At 33.0% G+C, this 23,565-nt stretch overlaps 1 protein-coding gene across 1 annotated transcript in view; it reads left to right on the plus strand.

Annotated features, from left to right (window-relative positions):
* Positions 1-23,565, plus strand: part of LOC118985760 (sodium channel protein type 1 subunit alpha) — a 109,448-nt gene that overhangs the window by 73,498 nt on the left and 12,385 nt on the right. Inside the window, exons 15-22 of the mRNA XM_037044561.1 lie at positions 637-810; positions 1,774-2,130; positions 3,611-4,093; positions 7,227-7,347; positions 9,339-9,493; positions 11,585-11,758; positions 13,934-14,056; positions 21,616-21,897. Of these exons, the coding sequence (XP_036900456.1) occupies positions 637-810; positions 1,774-2,130; positions 3,611-4,093; positions 7,227-7,347; positions 9,339-9,493; positions 11,585-11,758; positions 13,934-14,056; positions 21,616-21,897 (1,869 nt within the window). The remainder of the gene's footprint in view (positions 1-636; positions 811-1,773; positions 2,131-3,610; positions 4,094-7,226; positions 7,348-9,338; positions 9,494-11,584; positions 11,759-13,933; positions 14,057-21,615; positions 21,898-23,565) is intronic.

Consider the following 23,565-nt stretch of genomic DNA (forward strand, 5'->3'; position numbering starts at 1 on the left):
ATGTTAGCTTTTATTTGCCAAAAGAAAGAGGGTTCTAAAGTAATATATGCATTTTCCATAATATTTGTTTCATGGTTTAACATTTTTAATGGTAAAAAGCAAAACAGGTAAAACATCCTGTATTATAGTATATGTATTTTAAAGCCCTAGTATTTATACTATAGAAACAAATTTATTTTTTCATGTGCATAAGAAATTGATAATAGGGATGTACATATTATAATAATAACTATATATGTAAAATAACTATCTGATTTGAAGGAAATGAGGATAAACTTATAGAATAATAAAATTTTTCCTGGGCAAATTCTTGCCAATACCTTTGCTGTAGAAAATTTGGAGGAAAAACAGTTTGATGTAATGGGTAGAACACTGGCTAAAAGTAGAATTGCACTCAAATCCCAGTTTTGCCATTTTCCAGTTGTATGATATCAGGCAAGTCATTGAACCCATTGGAAGTCCTCTTTCCTCATCAGTAAGGTAATTATAATACCAGTAAGGTAATTATAATACAGGTAAGATATAAAGGTAAATATGGGGAAAGCAGCATAAACATTTTGTTCTAACAGCAAATAATGTGTTTTTCTACTTTATGATTATGAGATAGAACTGCAGTAATTTTCTTTTTGGTTTTAGGTTTTCACTGGAATCTTTACAGCAGAAATGTTTCTGAAAATCATTGCCATGGATCCATACTATTATTTTCAAGAAGGCTGGAATATCTTTGATGGTTTTATTGTGACACTTAGCCTGGTAGAACTTGGCCTCGCCAATGTGGAAGGATTATCAGTTCTCCGTTCATTCCGATTGGTAAAAAACAAACAGAACAGTAATAACAACAAAAAATATGTCCAGTAATAAGGGTTTGGGCATAATGTTGTCATAGGTTTGAACATACAACAATTAACATTTTAAGGTTTTTGTAATATTTGCATTGTCAAAAACTGTTCCTAAATAGATAAAATGTCCCCATTTATCAAAAAAGAAACTTTATTGCAAAAAGCATAATCATGAAAAGTTACCATTTTGACTAATTATTTTTCCTAGAGATGACTACAGTTAATAGTTCTGGATCTAAAAAGTATTTTTAATAAAAATATATCACATTTTAGTAGTAACTTAAAAATATAAGCAGCCCTTTGTTGCAATGGATTATCATCAGATAACAGATGTGCATGCAAAAATTTTTCCTAATTCTACCTCTGAAAAAATACATTCCTTGCCAAAAATCACAAGAGAGAAATCTGTAGGATTACTTAACCTGCCCATTGATTCACATGTATGTTCTTGCATATCAGACAAAAAATTGTAATCATGATAAACATTCCAACTTTTAAAATGCAAGCACATGTAGCTATGTCAGTGCCCAAAAAGAGCATTAATGAATATTAAACACTTTTCCCCACCTGGGGTCCAATATGATATCACTTTGCATGCTATTAAAAACTAAATATCAGTAGAGGTCATTGCAATTCAAATGTTAATATTAGTGTCAGGTTTGGTATGTCTTATAACCACTTTCACAAAACAAATTAAGGACAGTTAGGCCCCAAGTTATCATTAAACATTTACTCTCTGGGAAAATGATCTGGGTTAAAATATGGAAGAACCAGATTCTTGTTATGTGGTCCAAAATTATTTGTGAGCCTGGGAGGGGTCAAAGGCAGGGTAGATATAATGGATTCAATATGAATCATTATTTTTGGTAGATAATAATATATGTAATACTTTTAATGATCATGATTATATATATATATATTTTTTATTTACCAGCTCCGAGTTTTTAAATTGGCAAAATCTTGGCCAACATTAAATATGTTAATAAAGATCATCGGCAATTCCGTGGGGGCCCTGGGAAACCTCACCTTGGTGTTGGCCATCATCGTCTTCATTTTTGCCGTGGTCGGCATGCAGCTCTTTGGTAAAAGCTACAAGGATTGTGTCTGCAAGATTGCCAGTGACTGTGAGCTCCCACGATGGCACATGCACGACTTCTTCCACTCCTTCCTGATTGTGTTCCGCGTGCTGTGTGGAGAGTGGATAGAGACCATGTGGGACTGCATGGAGGTCGCTGGGCAAGCCATGTGCCTTACTGTCTTCATGATGGTCATGGTCATTGGAAACCTGGTGGTATGTGCCCATTTAAGATATGTATTTCAAAAATAGATTAAAAACAGAATAGAATGGTGACCACTTTACCCAAAACAAAAAGTATGATTAATAATTTAAAAAGTCTCTTGCTTTTGATATGCGTTTTAGCTCATTTTGACAACATAGCAATATAGCGGGGACCCTATAGTAATTATACTCAACACCACTTTATCAACCATTTCATCACATTTACTATGTGAATTCCAATATAGTATCATATTGAAAACAGGCCTAATATGCTTGGGTACCTTCAGTGACAAAGGAAGAAGTCTAAAATCAATTTAGAATAGCCCAATCTAATATGCTAGTTTAGGACTAAAATGGGGTGCCTTTAAGCGTTCATAATGATTTTGCTATTTCCTTGTCCCTTTCGCAGTAGTGTTCAGTGGTTCTCTGTCATATGGCAGATGCATTAGCCAACCTGGGTTGGTCACTTCTCTAATGGCTCTCAGTCAAAATAAGGGTTGGCTCATCAAACCTGAGATTATGTAAATGGAGTAGCTGATCAATTCTGCTCTCTCTCTCTTAAGTTTGGAAAATTAATTAATTTTATAGTACAGAAATATATAATACATTCAAAAATGTATACATACACATATATAGTAATATGCCAGTCTTATGAAAATATTAGGGATTTTTTATAAATAGCTCTGCTAGTTAGTCAATTAGTCCAATTTGTGGGGTATGAAAAATACAATAGATTAAGAAAACAAGTGTCCCCCTGGCTGGTGTAGCTCAGTGGATTGAGCGCGGGCCTGCGAACCAGAGGGTCGCGGTTTGATTCCCAGTCAGGGCATATGCCTGGGTTGCAGACCAGTTCCCAGCAGGGGGCTCAGGAGAAGCAACCATACATTGATATTTCTCTCCTTCCTTTCCCCTCTAAAGATAAATAAAAGTAAAATCTTTAAAAAAATAGATAAATAAAAATAACTAAATAAATAAAGAAAGAAAGAAAGAAAGAAAAGAAAACAAGTGTCAATGCCTATGTTAAACCCCTAATTCTTATCTTGGGACATATGGTCATTTTTCAATTAATGTCCAATTATCACTCTTTATCAAAATGAAACTATAGAATACATTTAAATTCATAATTTCAAATACTAATAATTTTTAACTTTAGGATTAATATACATACATACTCATTCTGTTTTCTTATAATCATGCAGTTTTAAACCTAGCTAAATCTTAGGGCATTTCACTCAACTTCTTCATTTTATAAGTGAGAGAACTTGTGATTAACAGAAATCCTCTCTTTGCACAAGGACATATGTATAGTGAAGTAGCTACTGGGCAAGATCACAGATTCAGATCACAATTTCTATTCACTATGGTATGGCGTTCCTTTCTTATCTAGTTGTTAGAAGTTATAGTTCCCTCTACACCGAGAGGATTAAATGAACTCATTCTACTCTTTTTTACATGGGGGTGAAATTATAATCATGTTTGCATTATTTTTAAGGTCCTGAACCTCTTCCTGGCCTTGCTTCTGAGCTCATTCAGTGCAGACAACCTTGCAGCCACTGATGATGACAATGAAATGAACAACCTCCAAATTGCAGTGGATAGGATGCATAAGGGAATCGCTTATGTGAAGAGAAAGATATATGAATTCATTCAACAAGCCTTTGTTAGAAAAAAAAAGATTTTAGATGAAATTAAACCACTTGATGATCTAAACAATAAGAAAGACAGTTGTATGTCCAATCATATAACAGAAATTGGGAAAGATCTTGACTATCTTAAAGATGTAAATGGAACCACAAGTGGAATAGGAACTGGCAGCAGTGTTGAGAAATACATTATCGATGAGAGTGATTACATGTCCTTCATAAACAACCCCAGCCTCACTGTGACTGTGCCCATTGCTGTAGGAGAGTCTGACTTTGAAAATTTAAACACAGAGGACTTCAGTAGTGAATCAGATCTGGAAGAAAGCAAGGAGGTAAGATTTTATAGTGGTTGGTAGGAATAGATTTGTATGGGTATACATGCATTATATTGCTTGTATTTATGATTATATATTATTTAATTTAGAATTTTTTGCCATTATATAAAGTTTTATTTCACTGAGAACTCACACATTTAGGCACAGGAAAATGATTGATAAATTGAAGAATAATGTAGTTTTTAGATGAGTTTTCTTATCTTTATTATTGATTATTTGTTAGATGGTGAATGAATGAATGATCCAAGAAATGAATAAATATGATCTGATTTAATAATTATAATAATCTTAAAAGGAATGTGTATAACTTTTCAGATAAAAAAATTAGCTTAGGGAGCTTAAGGGCATGTAATATAGCTTAGGGGTATAGCTGAGAACGGAACTGAAAGCCTTTGTTTACAGTTCTATATATCTTGACTAACACTGAGTATCACAATTAGTAAGAACAATTTAATATTTAGTAAATATGAGTAATCCACTATAGAGTGTCAATTCTAACATACAGACTGAAGAAGGAATCATCTGGGTTTATGGATGATGTGGGAATTGAGTTAATATTAACTCTTCTAGTACTTTGTGAAAATGCTAAATGTCAGTACAATGTCTTTTTCTTTGATATTATGTGGGTGTTTTGTTGAAAGTCATTAATTGAGGTCATTTTAATTTTTAATATGCTTAGTGTACATTAGAAATATTTACTAAGGTACAATGTGCACATTAAATATTAATATTTTAAGATTTTAGAGCATCTCACTTATGTATGATTTAACATATAAATATATCTTGTAGATATAACAATAGTAGTTCAATTTTAAAATTGTACATAAGTAGCTTTAAAGATAAGAATTGTTTTCAAAAATAATATACAAGGTCTGTCTGGAAAAAGTCCAGCCATTGCTATTTAATGAGAATGGTATGTACGACATCATTGTAACCTGGAAGTTAAGGAGAGTGGACTGAAATATGCATGCGTAAACAATGACAACTTCACTGTGCTAGTCAGTCGGGGCAGTAGACACCACTGAGTGAGCATGGGCACTGTGTGGCTGTTGCACTCAAAATAACTGAGCAACCAGAGCAATGAATCTGCACCAGGTTTTGCGTTAAACACGAACATTTCTCCACGGAAACCATTCAAATGATTCAGAAGGCCACAGCTATAGGCAACTGGTGATTGGCAGCTTCATCACCACAACACACCTGCTCATGCATCACGTTTCATGCAGAGTTTTTTGGTGAAACATCGAGTCACCCAGGTGACTAAGTCCCACTACAGCCCAGACTTGGCACCCTGAAACTTTTGACTTTTCCCAAAACTAAAATCACCTTTGAAAAGGAAGATATTTCAGACTGCTGATGAGATTCAGGAAAATACAGCAAGGCAGCTGATGGTGACTGGGACAACTGTGTGAGGTGCTAAGGTGCCTACTTTAAAGGGGAGTGCGGAGTCATTGTCCTATGCACAATGTTTCTTGTATCTTGTATCTTCTTCAACAAATGTCTTTATTTTTCATAGTACATGGCTGGATACTTTCTGGGCATACATAGTATATGCACACATTCATATTTTGTTCCTTTTGACCCTTAAATTCCAATTTATTTTTAATATATTGTAGCTTTTAGTATATTTTGAACTCCTATTGCCCTATAAACTATGGTCTCTGTAACAAATCCAGTCTAAAATAAAAGCAGAAACATCCTAAGATCAAGTTAGACAGCAAGAAAATACCATTTAATTTCTTACCCTTAAAAAAATATCATAGAGTATTTTATTTACTTTGCTTTGTTTTCACACTCAGGATCACAATCATTTGCTTCAGTAAAGGACATTTTTAAAAAGAAAAGATGTTGCATAAAGCCATTGGGTTGTAGTTACTAAATAGTTATGTATCAGGCAAATTAGATGCCTCAGGTGTAATGTGGAGCCTACTTGTTAAGTCATCCTGCCAATAATATGTGGCTAATACAAGTCAGTTTAGAGTTAGTTGTTGAGAGTCACATGTGAAAATATACATATTTTCAAACGAACTAGCTCATTTTGGAAGTTAGTAAATTAAAGGTTCATTAATGGTTTAGTAAAAATTAAAATGGATTTTTAAAATAGCCTATTAATTTCAAAAACTGTGAAAACCATTTGGTTTATTAGGTGAATTACAAAGTAAAATTGAATTTTAATTTAAGAACAAAAAAGGAAAAGGTAAGTGACCTTATTGATTTTTAAAGCAATAAAATACTTATTTGAAAATGTTTTAGTTTTACTGTTATCCCATTACTTTAATATTTTATCTGAATTTATATCTAATGTAGTAATGTAGAAACAGACTCCACACATGTAAAATTCTCTCCCTTCCATTTTTGAGTAATAGTGTTATTCTCCAATTAGTTAACCTACTCAGAGCCAAATTACCTTTGATTTCAACAATGAGAAATATAACAATACATTGATAAAACATATGAGTTATGAGGGCCTTAATAACATTTAGTTAGCCTGTGATAAAATGGAGAAAAATTTAAAAAGGACTCTGATAATTCAAATGATATAAATAATAGAAGTAAATATGCTCTAACTATATTATCTCAAAAATTATGTTTATAGAAAATTATTATTTTCAAGTATGCATGACACATTTATATATATTAATAATACATTGGATCTCAAAGTAAACCTCAATAAATTCAGAACAGCAGACACTGTATAAGGTTATTATCTTCATAAATTCAAAACAGAAGACATCATTTAGCTTATTATCTAATCACAATACAGTAACAGAAATTAATAGTGGAATAATAGAAAAAAATTTAATCACTTGAAAATTAAGAGATTTTCTCCTAAGCAAATATTGAGCCTTTTCTAATTTATAGAACAGTGGTTTGCTTAGTACATCTTTCTGATGGCCGTTTGTAACTTCATTAGCAACCCAACTTCATATCCATTGTGCATTATGGTGAAAGAGTTAACATAGATGATTTCCTTTTTCCTTTTCTTACTCAATTTCACTTGGGCTCTAAACTTAAAATCTATTTCAAAGAGAATTCAAAATCAGTTGAGAAAACTAGTCCTTTCTAGCGAGGGTACTTATTAGTTATCCAAATGAAAATGATTTACTTTTTAATTCCATCTTACACACAGAAACTTAATGAAAGCAGTAGCTCATCTGAAGGCAGCACTGTGGACATCGGTGCCCCTGCAGAAGAACAGCCTGTCGTGGAACCTGAGGAAACCCTTGAACCTGAAGCCTGTTTCACTGAAGGTGAAGAAAATGACCCTCATGATAATCTTCCACTTATGGAATAAAGTTATTTTTAGTTTTTGATCACGCATAACAGAATACAATTTTGTTGTAGATCTACTTTAATTACCTCTAATATGCTAAGAGATTTGTGATCTGTTGTTAGGTTTTTATTATTTCTACCCATTCTGTGGAAGGGACCATAAACATGGAGGAAAATATTTTAATATAAATAAAACTAGTGAATAATTGATCATTTTTAAAAGTAAAATGATTTTACAAGTTAGCATCTTAAAGACTAGTCAAAATTCCCATAGGCTGAATTTATCTTGAAAATAACTTTAATTAAATGAGTTGCAAAGACTAACTTGGATTTTTTAGTGAAATCATCATTTTCCAATGCTGTTAGATGAAGCAGAAAATAAGCTCTGCCCAATACCCAATAACTGAACCAGGTATCTAGGTGAAAAATAAGTATCTAGGTGAATCTGCTATGGAAAATAGGCCTAAAAGCTTTGTTTTCCCCATGAGTAGTATTTCCCACAGTCAGATTTTCTGGGGAATTTGAGTTTTGAAGAGATGAATATATTTGCATATTCTATACTTAGTGATCTCTTCTTCAAAGGCTTGATATATAACGTCTCCCTCTATTTCCTATGTAAATTATACACAATACTCAAAGTCCTTCTCAAACTACCTCCTCTGACTATAGTGAAAAAGAGCTCAACAGTTATAATAAATATATCCATTTAATTCTCCTGATAACTAGCCGTATATTCTTTCATGGGACTTTTTCTCTCTTTTGAAATGTTATATATATCATCCCAGTTTTTCTTCCTCTCTTCCTCCCTTTCTTTCTCTCTTCCTTCTCTTCCCTTTCCTTTACAGAATACCTGCATTTTTTTTACCCCCTTTGAGGCAGAGTTCCTGTGTTTTTATCTTTTCTTGAAAACCAGGTTGTAATGTTCTTAGGGGCAAGGTCCATATTCTTTCCCTCCCTCCCTGTCTCCCTCCGCCACTCCCTCCCTCCCTCCCTCCCTTCTTTCCTTCCTTCCTTTCCTTTCCTTTCTTCCCTTCTTTCTTTCCTTCCTTCCTTTTTTCTTTTTCTTTACCCCTTTCATCATTTCTTTCTTCCTTTCCTTTCTTTCCCCTTTTCCTTCTTTCTTTCTTTCCTTCCTTCGTTTTTCCTTCCATCTTCCCTCCCTCCCACTCTTTATTACTTTTTTCTTTCCCCCTTTCCTTCCTTCCTTTTTCCCTTCCTTCCTTTTCCTTCCCTTTCCTTCCCTTTCCTTCATTTCTCTTCTTTCTTTCTTCCTTCCTTCCTTCCTTCCTTCCTTCCTTCCTTCCTTCCTTCCTTCCTTCCTTCCTTCCTTCCTTCCTTCCTTCCTTTCAGTTCTCCATGGTGCTTACTAAGGTATTCACAGATACCTTTGATTTAATTGTTATGTTGACGTGAGTAAAAGCAGTGTAGAAAGGGAATGACAAATCAAAGCGGGACCCTGCTGATCAAATTTTGGTAGACAAAATTAATTTTGGAAATTAAGTAAGCTCTTCTAGGAGCACCACAAGAAAACCTTAAAGTAACACACCAGTATTGTTGGGAGAAATCTATGTTTTTACTCTATATCTTTTTTAAAAGGGAAGTTTTCTGTTTATTATTAATTTGTAGTTTGAAGTCCTTTTCTACAGTGATTTTAACAGAGTGCAATGGGATGATGGAGGACAAGGCAAAACTACTTCATATTGATCTGTGCTTTACAAAGTTCATTCTTGGAAAGTAACAGTTTACTCAGAAAAAGCAGGTGTTATTAGCCAGGGAACCATTTAAAGATCCTGAATAATTTTTGCAACTTCACACAGCTAACAAATGGGCTCTTGCTACTCCAGGCCTAGAGATTTATCCTAGCAAGAGAGAAATGGCAATGGGAAAGAGAAGATGGATCAGGGACGTGCCAGAAGTTACTGTTGAAGCTGTAGAAGTTATTTTATCTATTTAAACATTGTACTTTCAGGCTGTGTACAAAGATTCAAATGCTGTCAAGTCAGTGTGGAAGAAGGGAGAGGAAAGCAGTGGTGGAACCTGAGAAGAACGTGTTTCCGAATAGTTGAACATAACTGGTTTGAAACCTTCATTGTTTTCATGATTCTCCTTAGTAGTGGTGCTCTGGTGAGTGAATATGAAGCAAAAGTGGTAAAATACTAAGTTTTAGAATAATCTAATATTGATGACGTATTAATCCTTTCTGTTGCATTGCGTTAGGAAATGCATGTTTTCCTCTGAGCGCTCATTGTGCATCCATTTCCATTTCCACAACATCAGCCATCACCCCTCTTTGATAACTCCCAAACTTATCTCTACTCATGACTTCTTCCTCAAACATACATACATTTTCATTTCCATCCACCACACATCTACCCACCATCCCACCCTTCTACCCAATTCCAGTACATGTTAATTACCCCACTTCATACCTTCCAGACTATAGACATAATGAATAACTATTCATTTCTGAACTTACTATGTATGCATACATTTCTAATAAGACATTTATTAATTTTGCTTATTCATTAACCCAAAAATTTCTCCTTTCAGTTTATTCATTATAACAAAAAATATGAATATTCAATTCTTTATATTTTAACAATAAAGTAAGCATGGCAAATACAGTGACATTTATGGTCATCCTGTGATTGGGACTCTGTAACTTCTAAACTCTGATGAGTTTTGTTTCTAAATGGGATTATTATTATCTCTTTATGGACAGTCATTAAGTCCTTGGGAACCACTTCTCTGCTCTTTTTTGAATTGTGTAACTATTTTTATGCTACTCATTGGTAACAAATACTGGGCAGTGTGCCTAGGTGCCTCATTTAAGGATTGTTTTTTTTTATATGAAGGTTTTCTTTACATCAGAATCAATTTACATTTACATAAAAATAATTTATGAAAATATAAACTATAACATATAGATAGCATTTCAGAAAACATTGACACAAATGGAATACTTAAGCCACAATATAGATGCTAGATAGATGCAGACAATTGATAGATGATAGAGAGATAGACAGATAGATAGATAGATAGATAGATCTTTCCTGATTGAAACAAAATTAGTTTCTTTAACTTAAGTTCATGATTAGAATATAGGCTTATATTTTCCTGGCTATTTCTCTGATGAAATAAATTTCTCTACATGCTACTTAAGACAAAAAATAATCCTTTACCTTTGAAATGAGTGTGGGACTTAGATATCAAGTATCAAGAAAGGTTCATGTTAGAAGAATACTTATTGTGGTCTAAATGAGAAGTCATTTTATCTTACCATTATTGTCTCTGCCGAGAAGCGTAAACTATCAACAAAACGAAAGGGAAAGGGGGCAAATGAACCCAACTATGTAGTAAATTTGGAAAGTGTGATGATCAGTTTCTGCTTCATGAAAAGTATAAGCTTCACTTTTTATTTTTTCAACCTCCTTTGTATGGCAAAAAGCCAACAAGAGGAAGCAAAATAAATTAAACAGAAGGAATAAATAACTTCAACTTGGGGTAGCACCATCACGATATGACATTAATAACTATTTCCTAATAGATCAAATTAATACATTGGAATTATGCTGTTACTTTTTTCTTTCAGCTATAATATAAATGGAACATATAACTTTCCCCTTGTTTCATTAAAAGATCTTTTTTTTTAAAGACTTTATTTATTTATTTTTAGAGAGAGGCGAAGGGAAGGAGACATCAATGTATGGTTGCCTCTCATGCACCCCTTACTGGGGAACTGGCCTGCAATCCAGGCATGTGCCCTGACTGGGCATAAAACCAGCAACTCTTCCGTTTGCAGGCTGGTACTCAATCCACTGACCTACACCAGCCAGGGCCTATTAAAAGGTCTCTAAGAGCCCTGGCTGGCGTGGCTCAGTGGATTGAGCACGGGCCTGCGAACCACACGATCGGGGTTCGATTCCCAGTCAGAGCACATGCCTGGGTTGCAGGCCAGTTCCCAGTGGGGGACACATGAGAGGCAACCACACATTGATATTTCTCTCCTTCTCTCCTTCCCTTCCCCTCTCTCTGAAAATCAATAAATAAAATATTTAAAAGGTCTCTAAGAGGAAAAAAAGTAGCAATCACTATTCTTCCTCTGTCCTCCTATTCTAATTGATTATCATATATTTACATACATATATGATCAGAAAAATAGCTTATAGAGTATAATGGTTTTAGGAATCTAAAATGTGTAACTTTTCTTTATAGGCATTTGAAGATATATATATTGACCAGCGAAAGACAATTAAGACAATGTTGGAATATGCTGACAAGGTTTTCACTTACATTTTCATTTTGGAAATGCTTCTAAAATGGGTGGCATATGGCTATCAAACATATTTCACCAATGCATGGTGTTGGCTGGACTTCTTAATTGTTGATGTATGTATTCTCCGTATCTTTCTCTTCCATTCCAGGTGGTTTGTCTTATGGATATGCTAATTCTCAACTAAGGAAACTCTGACCACTATGTTGGGTTGACAGGATATGCTCACAATACCTAAACTGATTCCCTGAATTAACTGGAGTTTTTGTAAGAAAAGTTTTTGTAAAATCAGTAATAATTTAGCATTGGAGGAATGAGACTTATGGTCATTATCTAGGTAAAAGCTGAATGAAAACAAAAACCAACAGTGTGTAGGGAAAGTGGTAAAATTGGGTATTTTGCTTAAATTCCTTTTACATATTGTGAATCAGACAGATGAGTTTGAATCCCAGCCCCTCCACTGATTGGTTTTATGCCACTGAGTAGGTTACTTAGCTCCTGACCCTCATAAATGCAGATATTCGTGCATCAGTTTTAAAGGTACTCAGCAAACGATCGTGACGGTGGGAGCTCCTCTCTCCTGTCAAGAGAATTTTTGAAATTCTCTTTGACCTACTCAAAGTTTTTAAAGGATAAGTTTAAAGAGCATATAATGTAGATTATAACGTCATTATAGGAGGTAAGTTATACAGAGTGTAAGGGAAAACTAGTTTGTGAAGTGGTAAGAGCTTTCCTAGAATGGTGCCTAGTAATACACCAGACCTTCACAGATTTGTATACCAAACGATTAATACTTCATTTGCCCTAAAACAAGTGACTGCCCTGAAATGTGTTAAAGTTCAACATCATGTTTCATGTTATGAATTTGGCATAATTTCAGCTTCAGAGGAGTATATCCAAATTATCACAGATTTCATAGGCAACAGTTTTATCCTCCAAAAGATAATAATCCAGGAGGTCTATGCAGGCCTCTTGTGGAATGTATTTCTGGAGCTAAGAGTCCTGCATACATTATATCTTTATAAGACAAAGTTAGAGCTATTTGAAAAGCTTAATGATGTTACAATGAAGTAAATGAATTTAGAGAAAACCTCAAAATTGTTTTATCGTATCATTAAGAGAAATAGTTTCTACTATTGAGGTTGCAAAAATTAGAAGTTATATTTCAATACTTCATTATTATTAACAAGTTAGTTTTTAATATTCATCTCTGAAATATTTTAAGAATGTAATTCTCTATAGCATTTTCTGGTTTTGCAATAGTAATATTTTTATTTTTCAATGTTCTATTTTAATTATTTTATAAGGATTAGTAAATCACTCTAAAAAAGGCAAAAGGAATTATAGCACATCTAAAGTAAAGCAAAACTATAATAAATATAAGGTGACATACACTTAAAATAGGAAATTTTGCAAAAAATATATCAAGTATTTGGAACTTGCCAATAGTAGCCACTTTCAAATGAATGAAATTATAACTGTTTAGATAAGAAGTTTTGGTAAATTATTTGTTTAGAGAATTAAACATCTGAGATTTTCATTTTCTCAGTCAAGGGAGAGGAAAGCATATTTCATACAAATGAAATAAACTTATTTATTTATTTGTAACTACTGATTGACAATTTTGGACCAGGTACTATGACAAAAGCTGTAAATTAGTATAGAAAAAATGAGTTTTATGATGAAATAACATTTTAACTTTTATTTACTTACATAGGAATACATGTTAGACGAGTAGAAACACAAGGGATTAACAAGACAATGAATCCCCTTTGGAAAATCAACTGCAAAATTAATGTGATATAGCACATTAATTTCTAAGAGTGTCAGTTATATTTAGTTGAACATACTCTTGCAGGAGAGAGATTTCTTGCTTTTTCCAATACAGTAGCAGTTTTTGTGTTTTATTTAGCCATAGGCAAAGCCCTATATTCAGCAGCAACCTAATAAAATAAAGAAAGAATAATGACATTTTCTTACAGTTGGATTTTTCTTTTTAAATTAAATTTTATTTAGTTTTTTAAAAACTAATTGGTCTTAATAAATTAATTGAAACACTAAGAAATTACATGACATTTGAGGTTCTTATTCAAGTAATTTTAATTAACATTTTTAAAGTTCTTTGCCTCAAACTGAAAATATTTTCTTAAAATTTTAAAAGGTTTGCTGAAAAGATACAACTATTTACCTTCTGAGTATTATAAGCAAAAATCGTATTTGTCGTGTGTCATAGTAACTCCAAATTGGATGACAATTCCGTTTATTCATTATTTATTTATTTATTGGTGCAGGTTTCATTGGTCAGTTTAACAGCGAATGCCTTGGGTTACTCAGAACTTGGTGCCATCAAATCTCTCAGGACACTAAGGGCTCTGAGACCTCTAAGAGCTTTATCAAGATTTGAAGGGATGAGGGTAAGAAAACTGAAAGAACTGGAAGTATTGCCTATAGCCTAAATTAAATTAAATTTTAAAAAGGAAAAAAAAAAACCATGCATGCAAAGGAATGGCAAATCCTTGCAAAATTGCTACTTTATCTTTTGCATATTTACTTCTAGGTGATATGCAAGAGAATTTGGGCCTCCCTTGAAATGATACAATATCATTTATCTGCTGTGCTTATTAAAATGACTTTATTCCTAATCTGTCTTGGGAGTTTCCTTACAAACCTGTATACAAAAAAGCAAATGCACTATTAAAGTACTATATGTAATAATATATGATAATAATAAACTAAAGTGAATTTGACATGTGCTTTTCAATTGTGATGATCTAAACTGTACTTTACAAATTTTATTGAAAATGATATGAATCATACATATGTCTGAGGATAAATATAAGGAAAAAAATTTAATTTGTCAGAATTTTGTTTGTATAATGCCAAAATTTGCGTAATTTAATATATTCAAGGGTAGATACTAAACATTGACTAAATTTAAACATTTTAAAGTTATATTTAATATAGCCTCAATTTGCAATTGGATTTTTGTATTACTTTTAATTTATACAAACAGTAACTTAAAATTTTTTATATATAAATGCACACAATATTTTATGACAATGAAGTAAAACATCTATAATATAATAACACAAAATGTAATTTTGACTTAATATATAGATAACTCTTAAATTAACCATAACTTAAATTTCATTTATCAAAGTTATATAAAATTTTATATTACTTCTTCCAAGGAAATATTAAACCATTCCCTATGATTCATAACTGATTAGAAATGTTGCTATTACTTAATTATTTTCCATGTCTGTTTTAAAAGCACAAAACGTTTATAGATGAGATGTACAACATAAAAAGTAATTGTTGCTCTTTTGTTGCCCAAGCTAGTTATGTTTAGAGGAACTAAGCTATATTATAGATTTCCATTTGCATTTTCTAGGTTGTTGATAGCTATATTATGTATTCCTCTAAAATAAAATTTATTTTAAATGTCACTTTTTAAGAATATCTGACTTGTCTTCAGTTTCCCTAACATATATAAAGAATTTTCTCATTAGAAATAATTTAATATAATATAATATAGTCTTATTTTATTTCTCACAGAGATCCCTACATTTTTACAAAAATATTAAACCAGATTCTCTCCAGGGTATGTGAAATTAAGATTATTTTCTAATTAAAATGTCACCTTTTGTTATTTCAGATTTCCAGTTTCAGTTCTGGAGAAAAATATCATTTTAATACATTCTACTTGAAAACTTGTCACCTGAATCAAAGTATAACGTTTCCCCCTTCTTCAAGTTTTCACTCCATTGTTTCAGTTATCCACAGTCAACCATGATCCAAAAATATTAAATGGAAAATTCCAGAAGTAAAGAGTTTATAAGTTTTAAATTGTGTGTCATTCTGAGTAGGGTACAAAAACCTCACACCATCCTTCTCTGTCCCAGGCAAGACCTGAACCATCTCTTTGAACAGTGATGTAGGCACCTAGTAGCCATCTTGGATATCAGACTGTCTGTCATAGTACCACAGTGCTTGTGTTCAAGAACCTGATTTGCTTAATAATGGCCCCTGAGTACAAGAATAGTGATGCTGGTAATTGGAATAAGCCAAAGAGTGCCTTACAGCGAGGGCTTCCTTTAAGTGCAAAGAGAAGTACACTACAGTAAAATATTTGGAAAAAAAGAGACCACATTCACATAACTTTTATTATAATGTGTTGTTATAATTGTTCTATTTTATTATTAATTATTATTATGCTCCTATTGTGCCTAGTTTATAAATTAATCTTTATCATAGGTTTGTCTGTGTAGAAAAAATACAGTATATATAGGGTTCAGTACTATCCATGGTTTCAGGAATCCACTAGGGGTCTGGGAATGTACCCTCCTCAGATAAGAAGGGACTCCTGTTGCACATTTTCAAAGTCTCCTAAAATCTGAATGCTCCTAAGCATTTGGAGCTGTTACCCACATTTCAAAATTGGCCATGAATCAAATGGCCAGATATGACCATAGTTAACACATCATTTCATCACAATGCTAGTCCCGTGGGTCTACCTGCAGTTTTTACAGAAACAACCTTATCTATAATTACTGATCAGTAATGCTTTTTTTATATTGTAAGGAGAGATTAATTTTTGAAACTTGGAGTTTTAAAAGCACAACCTCCTTCTAAATGCTGGTAAGAGATGGGCTAATTGTTTAAATTAATAGATTTGTGAATATGGTCCCTTGCCTCATAATGACAGCATATACACAACCCTAAGATGCTGACCGTCCAATGCATATTTGGCATTGTAGAGACAAAATAACCTGATTATGGATTCTATTTTTCATGTTTTAAGTGTTTTGATTTTTCGACTTTGTAAAAAAATGTAATCATGGTTGATTGTGAGGGTGAAGATACTAATGATGGTTATAATTGGGAAGTGAGATTTAAATATATTCAGGAACTCTCATTTTATTCTTTTCCCTGGCAGCATAAAATCACAATAGCTGCGTAAAAGCATAAATCAGGCATTCATTTTAGTTTTGCTGTTCGTCACATTTTCAAAGCATGTGCTTTTATGGAACATTTCCAAATAAAGCATGTTGTACAATGCTTGACAAGAAGTTAGAAAGTAATAAACAAATTATCATCATATTGCCCTTTATGTTTTGCATGTTTCATGCACATTCTGGCTGAGAGCTTTTAAACATGTATTGTATTTCAAATTTCCAGTCCAAATTTTTCAACTTGTAAAATTGAACTGAATGAATTGATGTCATTGACTATCTAGAGTAAAAAAAATTTGTACTTAAATTTGTGTTTTTAATTTCCTAACCTAGGAAATCGTAAAGACCTTCTTTTTTTCAAAAGAACTCAAGTTTTGATTGATAGGGAAACAGACAGAGAGCATCATATACAAAAAGTAACACCAAATGTTCTGTCATATCAGATTTCTAACTAATAACAAACTATATATTTCTATTTTATATAGGATAATCTTGCTCCAACTTGGATGGGGTGGAGCGCTGGTTCCTCCCCTCAGCCCTTTATTATGGGTACTGTATTACCCCTTTTGCTACCTTTCATCCTTTTCACTGTGACTTTGTGTAGTGGGATGAGGGAGGGATTGGGAAGGGTACTATTGCACCACTGTAGGGAAAATGCAGTATTTACATACCATTCCCCTATTTTCAACTGTCTTGAATTTTCTTTTGAGAAAAATACCTCTGAGTATTTACCCTCTGTGGATTTGAACCCCAACTGTTGATATCTTTATTAAGTTTCACTTATTCTGATTTAGTTATGTGTATGTTGAGTTATTGATTGACGGGGAGATTGACTGATTGGTGATGATGGGGGACTTTGGTTTAGAATGGTTCGGTGAAAATGTTAGCTTGTCAAGTTGATGATGCTCTCTGAGCCATTTTTCTGCATTGGTCTGGGTCCTGAAAATTGCCAAAAAGATAGCAGCAGTTGATTTTTTTCTTGTTGACATAGGTGAGCAAATGGTAAGGTGCAATATTTCTGGTTTCATGAGATTAGCATTGATTGTGTGACTATTCTATTTTTTTATTAAGTATAAATTTATAAGGGTTATTTTCAAAGTGTAACAAGGCAAAATATATTGAAAGGTTGAATAAGCACATGTGGTTTGTATTTTCATGAAAGTACATTAATATGCAAGGATTTATTAGAATTATGCACCTAGATATAAAACAAAAGCATTTTATCATATGTATTAATAAGATGTTTTAGTTAATGAATTTAAATTAAATTTCTTAAATTGAATTTAAATTCATTACTTAAATTAATTTAATGCATAAACTCACTCTTAGAGTAAATCACTCCCAACTTATGACTTACGATCTTAGAAGATATCACAGTGAAAACATAAATGAAAGTAACTCTATATTTTATGTATTCTTGAAGTTTAGGAATGATGTACAAGAAGGAGAGTTTTTATTTTTGAGGCAGAAAAAGTTTAAAATATTTATATGGATAATTGATGTATCACGTCTTTCAAAAATAATTACCTTAAATAAACTCCACAACAAATATAATCATTAGATTTTTATAAGTTTCTCTTATTCTTCTTAATACTTAATGTATGATTTATACTTTGCCTCTTTCTGATTTTTATTCACATGGTATTTTTTTAATATTTCAAATACAGAAACATTAGAATCCATGGGTGGTATTGATTTGAAGTTCAAAGACAAATTGTTCTGAAGACATTTCTGTAGTTATCAAAACCCCTCACATGAATCTGAATATGTGTGTCTTCCTCACTCCATATTGATTTAATCACAAATGCAGTTGATAAACTAGAAGCAGTTTTCATAAGAATGTGTTGTGCTAGAATAGGGACATTCTATTTGATGATGTTTTACAAAGCATTTATGGGAAGAACCTCTAGTCTTAGTCATTAAAATAATGCCTATCTTCGATATCTCATTGCATGCAGCCTGACACTTGAAATTGTTCTTTCCAACATATTCAGGCTAGTTCTGCCTGGCGCCTTCACCACATGGGAGCCAATTACCACAGTTCCCTCGAGGGCGAAAAGAGTTAATACACCTCCCTCTGTGCTGATTGAAGAACAGGCTTGGGCTCTTGGGAAAAGACAGTTTTTTCCCAAACCCGTCATTGCCTAATTTAATAAAATTTTAAATATGAATGGACCTTTATATAGTAAATTCTCTAACACTATGTCAAAGTTTTTCCAAAATATAATTATTTTTACCTTCGTAAAAATAAACCTTTCTGTGAGCCAAATGGATGCCAACATTTCAATCATACCTAAAAGGTACTGCTGCAGAGGACTCACATCATGAATTTCACAGGGTTAATTTTAATGCCAAACAAATCCCCCGTTTCAAAGTAAACCACAGACATTTTTGTTGAGGTTTAGACTAACCTCCGACTTTTTGTTGTGCCCAGCTCTTTGTTCTCATTCCATACTCAGAATTAACATTTAACAATTATTCTTCAATCAATCAATGCTAAGCTAAGCTTCACTCATTCATTCAATGAACCATTTTTTTGTATCCTTCTGTCCAAAGCACTCTGTTGTACTTCTATATTCAAGGCACTCAATGTCTTAGAAAATTCACAAATATATTTTTGCATCTTAAATTTCAAAAACCAAAGCCTGTCATCTTTGAGGATTACAGGAATGCAATGAACTCTAATACAGAGCAATATGGATACCAAATAAGTACAAATAACTCCAAGGAAATTTAGAGAAGCTGAGTACAAAGAGCACTGGATGCTACTTCTGTCTGCTTTCTGAACTTGACCTATATCAGCCTCATTCTTCTCATTTGCCAAATGAGAACACAATACTAAATTATCTCCACGATTCTGACGGAACTGGAATTCTGATTCTTGAATTCAAAAAAAGATACATTCATTTTTATTTGGGAAGCTAAACTGAGGGGGTCAAGTTAGGTTCCATAAAAGAAAGTGCTGCTTGATAGAAAGCTTGTGAGAAGAAAAAGTATATCAGAAAGGGTGATTTTGAAGCTACTTCAAAGGAAATGGCATCTCAATTCTAAGGTAATTATATTGGTTGGATCGGAAAGAAGAGTAGGTGGCAAGGGAAGTTAAAACTAGAAATGTAAATTATAGTGTGTTTTGAATACCAAGGTAAGGAAAATATTTGATCATGAGTGAGGAGCCATTAAATTATTTTAAAGTGAGACTTGGAGAAGATTAATTCATCTAATGTGGCTCAAAGGAAGGCGAAAGTTAGAAGGCTCCAACGATAGCGCAAGTATGAGCAATCAGAAACCAAAACTAGAATGGCGAAGGTGGAAATGGAAGAGAAGTGTCAGAGATGAGAAGGGCTTTGAAGAAAGAAATGTGATACCTACAAATTGATGTGAAAAAAATTCAAGAAATAGGTAAGGTAACCGGTACTTTGCTCATGATCTAAATTGGCTGTTTTAGGTAAAAAATATATACATTTTTCAACATCTACTCTTGTGTATACACAATAGAAATAGCTTTTTTATCCAGATGGTAGGCAAAATATTTAGAAAAGGAGGCAAATAAATAAAAACTTGACTTCAGCTTTCAAATTTTGAATCCCAGGGAAATCTAAGTGTATCTATACATTTAAAATTAAGTATAAACAAATATTTCTTCAATCAGTTGCATTAATGCAGACAGCCAAGAGAGATTAGGCAAGGTGCCATGTGTCAGTGTGGTAAGCTACATAGGCCATAGCATTTGGATCTTCCTGGTTAACTCAACCAACTTAATTTTTTCATGCTCATTTCTCCACCTTTGTCATTAGTGGTTTTATTATTTCCCTTGGCCCACTTATGTACTGTTTTGTAACCCCAGAAAGCCTATAGTTTTTTACAGCCATTAAGCAGGACTCAGAAGCAAATGGAATTCACTCATGTATTTGTTTTTTCAAACAGGCCGCCACAAAACTTTGTTCTAAAACTGTACTGACATCGAATGACATATAGAAGATATTTTGATGCCTGTTGTTTCTTTTGAATCAGATTGACAAGAATAAGAGAGATACCTAGGTAGAACTGATTTGGCTGTTAATTTTCAAGTCCGAGGCATCATCTTCCACTTAGGAGCATTTTAGGGCCTGGTTTATCTTCCCTCTGAAATACTCACATGCAGCTCCAATGGGCACTGTGGAGGAGGGAGAAAGGACAGTCATCCCTACAATGTTGCCGAATATAGAACCTCAAGTTTTTTATTTATGATTCAGAAATAAAGACAAAAGTGGAAAATACTTCTAGGAAACTAAGAGTAGATAATTATTTAATACAAATTTGATGTGATCACATCAGATTTGGGAACTTTATATGGCATCCCTCCTTTTCTTATTTTCCTAAGAAACCAATTACTATTATGTTTCATTTAAATTAAGTTTATTGAATTAAACTCAGTAAATGAAACAACTGACATGACTGGAGCTTGAAATAAAGATGTGATGATCTAATGAAATACATAATGCTAAATTGTCTTGCTTCCTATGCAAAAATTATTAGTCATAGCAATGCATGAATAATTAAGGACAAATTATATTAGGTATTTAATATTTTTATATTTATACATCTTAATTTTTAATTTATTAAAGTATATTAGTCAAATTAACTAGTCCAGAGATTTTAGTTTTGTTCTTTAATATATTGCCTTTTTTTAAATGAGTTAGCCTGTAACTAGGATTTTGTTCTTCTCTTTTTTCTAATAAACAACACATATTCTGATTTCCTCTGGCAGCAAATGCCTCTAATTTTGTTCTCCTACTTCCATTTCTCTTTTTTTAAACTTTTTTTGTTTCTTTGTCCTATTGTCTATATTCGTTTTCCTAAATATATTGCTTAAGAAAGAATGGATCTCACTGTAAGATTCTTTTTGCTTTGTTTTTACATACCCTAGTGTAGTCTCAATAGTGAAACCATTCAGAGAGACTAAGGATTAGTAGGGGAATGTCTTATAATTCTTAACCAACAAGAATTCTGACTTTTGTCTTTTTCCATTTGTGTACTAGGTGGTTGTGAATGCCCTTTTAGGAGCAATTCCATCCATCATGAATGTGCTTCTGGTTTGTCTTATATTCTGGCTAATTTTCAGCATCATGGGCGTAAATTTGTTTGCTGGCAAATTCTACCACTGTATTAACACCACAACTGGTGATATGTTTGAAATCGAAGAAGTGAATAATCATACTGATTGCCTAAAACTAATAGAAAGAAATGAAACTGCCCGATGGAAAAATGTGAAAGTAAACTTTGATAATGTAGGATTTGGGTATCTCTCTTTGCTTCAAGTTGTAAGTGAAAACTCTTTTTCTCTGAAATTTGTTTATTGTTTGGAATAATAACAAAGTAATGACATACATCAATTACTTAGTTACTGAAAATAAAGTTTATACCATATTTTTTCTGACTTTTGATTTATTACCAGTACCAGTTTATGAGCCCAGATGGATATAATAGAGATATAGTTGGTAATGGCCAGTTCTTTCCAAAGGTTTTTCTTCTTTCTTTTCATATTGCTTTCTTTTCCTCCATGAAAAAGTTGACCAATACATCAATAGGTTTATTATTCTTTCCACTGCATTTGAGAAGTTTGTTTCACTGAGGGATCACACCCCCCACCAATCCCCAAAGCACACAAACATAACACACCCGATTGAATTGGCCCTAATTGGCGAGAATTAACTGTTATTGAGTTGTTCCATTTATACTGAAGACTGAGAAATGATATTCAGGTTTCAGGATCAGATTCTCACAGTGAAAGGGAAGTAGTACTGGATACAAAGATGAAACATAAGCAGAGGTTGTTGTTTCGCCTCCAATGACCTTTCAATATAATGACTTAAGCCTATTTTATCTTAATAGCAATATTTTCACTCCTGAGTCTCTAAGACTGATTAATACAAAAGAAAAATAATTTACAACTTACAAAAATGCAAAATATGGTGGCCCTTTAAACATTTTCATATGATGCTGCTTTTAGCTCCAGCCGCGTCACAGCGAAGCAGTGGATAGAGACAAAACCTAGAGTGTGGGAAAAGCACTGTAAACATACTGCTCTGTTTTGGCCATTGAAACTTCACTTAACAACTTTAAAAGCTGAATGAGTGCCTCCCTTGCGGTTGTACAGAGTTCTTAGGGCACAAATTTGTTTCTTTTCACTAAGGTTATGATTTCAGTTGTTCCACCAGGAGACTAGCCAAGCAAACAAGCCTGCAGTGGTCAAAACTCTCTTGCATCTCTTCCCGAGATGCCCATACTATTTTTACACATTCTCACCACCTTCTTGTTTGAAATTCTTATTTTCCTTATGGATATTGCTGACTTACTCTGCATGCTCATGCAATTAAAATAGGGATTTAAACAATCTGGAGAGTATAACTTCTTTAAATATTATAGTGGACACATGCTACTTTCTTGAGCACTTATCCTAAGGTTTAACTAATAACTACAGTTATAAATATCATCAAAGTGTCCCACTTCATAAAATTGAGAAAATAAAATTTGAAAATTTCAAGAAATTCCTTAAATCACTAAACAATTCTGGAAATTTAGAGTAATGATCCAGCACAAACCCACTGAATAAATTCTGCTACTAAGGAAATGCTAAGCTTCATCTTTGGCTTTATTCAGAATTATTCACTGAAATGGTTCTTTGAATCACCTTTATTTGTTTCTGTACCTAATGCTTTTAGGGACTTGTTCTATCACTGACCCCAGCCATTGACACATTCAAAATTTTTCTTTGATATACAAATAACTTCTATTTTCTAGCTAACAATCATTACTTTCTCTTCTCTGCCATCAGACTCACCCTTATGTGGCCTTTCCCCCACAATATCCACCACCTCACAAGTGTTAGTGTTATGAAAATGTGTGTGTGTGTTATAATACAGATGCTGAAAGCCTTGTTAGACTTGCTTACCAGCTAAGGAACAATCCTCTCAGGCTCGTAGGGCTCA

Source organism: Sturnira hondurensis, unplaced genomic scaffold (assembly GCF_014824575.4).
Source record: "Sturnira hondurensis isolate 20B ecotype Veracruz unplaced genomic scaffold, ASM1482457v3 Scaffold0004136, whole genome shotgun sequence".
In the NCBI taxonomy this organism is placed as follows: domain Eukaryota; kingdom Metazoa; phylum Chordata; class Mammalia; order Chiroptera; family Phyllostomidae; genus Sturnira; species Sturnira hondurensis.